General features: G+C 38.8%; 1 protein-coding gene across 1 annotated transcript in view; it reads right to left on the bottom strand.

Moving 5' to 3' along the window:
• The window catches only part of kif21b (kinesin family member 21B), a 105,998-nt gene that overhangs the window by 1,690 nt on the left and 100,762 nt on the right, over positions 1-3,546 (bottom strand). Inside the window, exon 34 of the mRNA XM_016520372.1 lies at positions 1,876-2,010. Within this exon, the coding sequence (XP_016375858.1) occupies positions 1,911-2,010 (100 nt within the window). The 3' untranslated portion in view covers positions 1,876-1,910. The remainder of the gene's footprint in view (positions 1-1,875; positions 2,011-3,546) is intronic.

Below are 3,546 nucleotides of genomic sequence, written 5' to 3'. Positions count from 1 at the left end.
AAATGAAATCTGATCTGTGATGCTACTGTCGTTCGGCACGCTGCATTGAGCAGCCGCGTTCAGTTTTTAATTGTAGTGTCTGTTCTTTTACTGAACGAAATGATTTTTATTACTATAAAAAATCAAAACGACGGTGGGGGTCGGTGACAATAACAAGTGACATAACCGGTGTTGCGGCTTAACACCGGTATCACCGTCAGCACCGTCTATCGCGGCAAGCCTACTTGGATCCTGGTAAATCAGCACCAAGTCTCGGAGGGCATTGAGGTAGGATGTATCTTGCGGTTCCTAGGCCTTAACTAGAACCAATTAAACAGATTTACGCCACTGGTGTCGAATGCAATTAAAGGTGCAATAGGTTTTTATTGCTCTCTAAAAGATGAGCCACTTGAGTGCATTGAAATGGGGGAGGAAAAAAAACTATGCATAGAGTCTAATTAGTACAATTTTCCTTTATTGGCCCAAAGTGAAAGAGCTAAGGGAAAGTTCTGTGGGATCAAACACCTGAAAAGAAGTTGGCCTATGAAACGAAACCGTATGAGAGAGCTGGAAACAGAGAAAAGATGCACACAGAGAAAGATGATATACAATTGACAGATGGGTGGAAAGGGGGGGGGGGGGGGGGACTATGCATAGAGTCTAATTAGTACTATTTTCTTTTACTGGCCTGAAGTGAAAAAGCTAAGGGAAAGTTATGTGGGATCAAACACCTGAAAAGAAGTTGGCCTATGAAACGAAGCTGGTGCAAAGTATGAGAGAGCTGGAAGATGAACATAGAGAGAGATGACACACAACTGAAAGTGTGAGAAATAACTGACAGCAACAAAATGACACAGTTGAGCTGTGTAGTTTATTCTCAGACATTCTGCAGCTCGCGTCCCCTCGAGCGCATTCGAAACGCCGCCGCTCTGCTTGTCTTTAACCTTCAGGAACTGTCACGCCTTTGCTCAAGTATCTGCACTGACTGCCAGTAGCTGCCAGAATCAATTTCTGTTTGACCGAAAACGTTGAAAATGGCCTGGTCAACTGCTAAACCCGGCATAAACAGCCTTATATGTCCCTACTCTCTTCATAGCATTGAGAAGTCAATTAATCGGTTCCAAAAGTGATTATTTGTTGACTTTTACACAGATTATTTTTGCTGCTTTAAATAGAGTAAAATTAAATATATATACATTTATATATAAATTATATTAGCAAAATAACAGCTCCCTCAGTTTTACCAAGCACTATGTTGCAGGGTCTTTTTTTATTTTTTTTATTACACTTTTGCAGTGTGAAGATGATAACAGATACTGATTTTCTCACTTGATTTAATGAACAAGATCTAATGAATTACTCTACTGGAATAAACTAGACATGTATTTCTTCTGGTCTATTTTTAATTTTCGAGAGGACTTCAAATCTTTATTTTTTTACATTTATACCCAATTTTAAAATTTTCGGTTGAAATGCTTGCATCCTTTCTGAATATAGACATACAGTTGAGCTTGACGATATCTCGAAGTGACAAAACACTCTTTGAAAAGATTCAAAAGACACCTTGCAAATTTTGACAATCTGGCAACTAGTTTTTCCCCAGAAACAGTTATTATAGCAGCCTGGACTCACTTTAACCTGCGTAAGTTGCGAAGTAGCCAGCCAATCAGATCAAATCTTGAAGTTCTGAAAGATTATTGCCACTTTTAAGTGCAATATCCATCAGATAATCTGAAACAGCTGAAACGGCCACTTTTATGTGCCAAGTACGCTATGTTGTCACTTGTTAAGAGAGTTTCAGCTAAGGACTTGTCAGAAGGAAAAAGGAAAAAGGGAAAAGGGAAAATATCCTCAAACAGAGAGACATAAGAAGATTAGAGAGAGAAAGGACAGTACCAGAGGGAACCAGGCAGGAGGTGGTTAGTGGAGGCTCAGGGGAGGCTGGTGGCCCGGCCCTTGATGGCCAGGACCCGACGGGGCAGACAGGGCGTGAGCCCAGGGACATAACTCCACAACTTCACCCGACAGTCACTGTGGTTATGAAGGCCCACAGCGCGAAGGGAAGGGATGAGAGCGAGAGACAGAGAGAGTTGAAGGAACAGAGGCACATTAATGAAGAACAGTCAAACAATCCCACAATCCCCTGCCCGCACCATCTGTTCTACAAACAAGCACCCCCGAAATGCACAAAAGTAGGTCTTAAAAACATATTAGTCTGACTGAACATTTCTAAGTAGTCTACTGTCTGGAAAAAGACGTCACAAGAGAGTAAGAGCCTGAACTGAGTCGCAGAAATAGACGAGCAAGTCATAACAGACTCATTGAGTTGATGACCCATTTAGAACCTTTGGAGGGCCGTAAATAACTGGATATATTATTATTTCAAAATTACCATAGTTAAAAACCCTGTTCTTCAATGGGACATGAAAGATGTTCTTTATCTTGTTTTCCCAATGCACCTGTGAAGTTTTCTTTTCTCCTAATTTAGAGATTGGAAGTTCAAACTGCAAACAGGTTCGTTCAAACAAACGATTCATCTTTTCTTTTACATCATAATGTACTTCCACACATTATGTGACATTTAAATGCTTTAACACGTTAAAATAAATGTCTGTGCTGGCAAATACAGCCATTCATTACAGCAGTTAGATTAAGATTAATTGGTGTATTTAGTGAATTTTATGTGTTCCAGTTTAGTTTTTTACTCCTAGCATAATTGAGATAAATGTTCATGCCATATGAAGCTCTTACCATCGCCTATAGGCTTTTACCTGCACATTAAAAATGCCTTTTTTAATGCACATTAAAAAAGTTGATTACATTCCTACAGTGGCCGAGAGAACTCAATGTGCTGCAAATAAAATTTTTTTTAAAAAAAATACATGCAAATAGAAAAAAACACCAGCAAATTAAGAAAACATCTTCATCAGTTTGACAACACATGTGCTGCAAATACTTACAACACAACCAAATACAGAAACGTGCAGCAAATATGCACAGACCACATTGGAAATGTTTAAGGGAACCGCAACAAGTGACGAACATGGCTAGGACATGTTTATGGATGTCTACGCTGAAAGGTGAGATTTTTGTTTATTTTAACATTAGCTTTTTCTGTATATTGTTAGCCTAAATAAGCTGACGAAATACACAATTACTGTAACTGTGAAACATTGTGTAAGCTGGCTAACTTACTTTTACAACTTCCCTCACGGAAATTAACCACGTTTTTACTATTGAAAGAAAAAAAAAACATGGTTAAATATAGTTAAACCGTGTTAACCACAAATTAACCATGGTTTTGCTACACTAACCATAGTTTAAAGATGGTATTTGTACAATAGTAATCAATACATCAAAAAACACTTTTACTACAGTAAAACAATGGATAATTTTCATAACGGTTGTTGGGGTCCACTTGAAACATTTCCGTTGTGGTCTGTGCTACTTGCAGCACGTTTCTGTATTTGGTTGTGCTGCGAGTATTTGCAGAGCGTTTCTGTATTTGGTTGTGTTGTGAGTATTTGCAGCGCGTTTCTGTATTTGGTTGTGTTGCGAGTATTTGCA

The sequence above is a fragment of the Sinocyclocheilus rhinocerous genome, unplaced genomic scaffold (assembly GCF_001515625.1).
Source record: "Sinocyclocheilus rhinocerous isolate Xijiao unplaced genomic scaffold, SAMN03320098_v1.1 scaffold269, whole genome shotgun sequence".
NCBI lineage: Eukaryota > Metazoa > Chordata > Actinopteri > Cypriniformes > Cyprinidae > Sinocyclocheilus > Sinocyclocheilus rhinocerous.
This window is presented reverse-complemented; position numbering and strand designations above follow the sequence as displayed.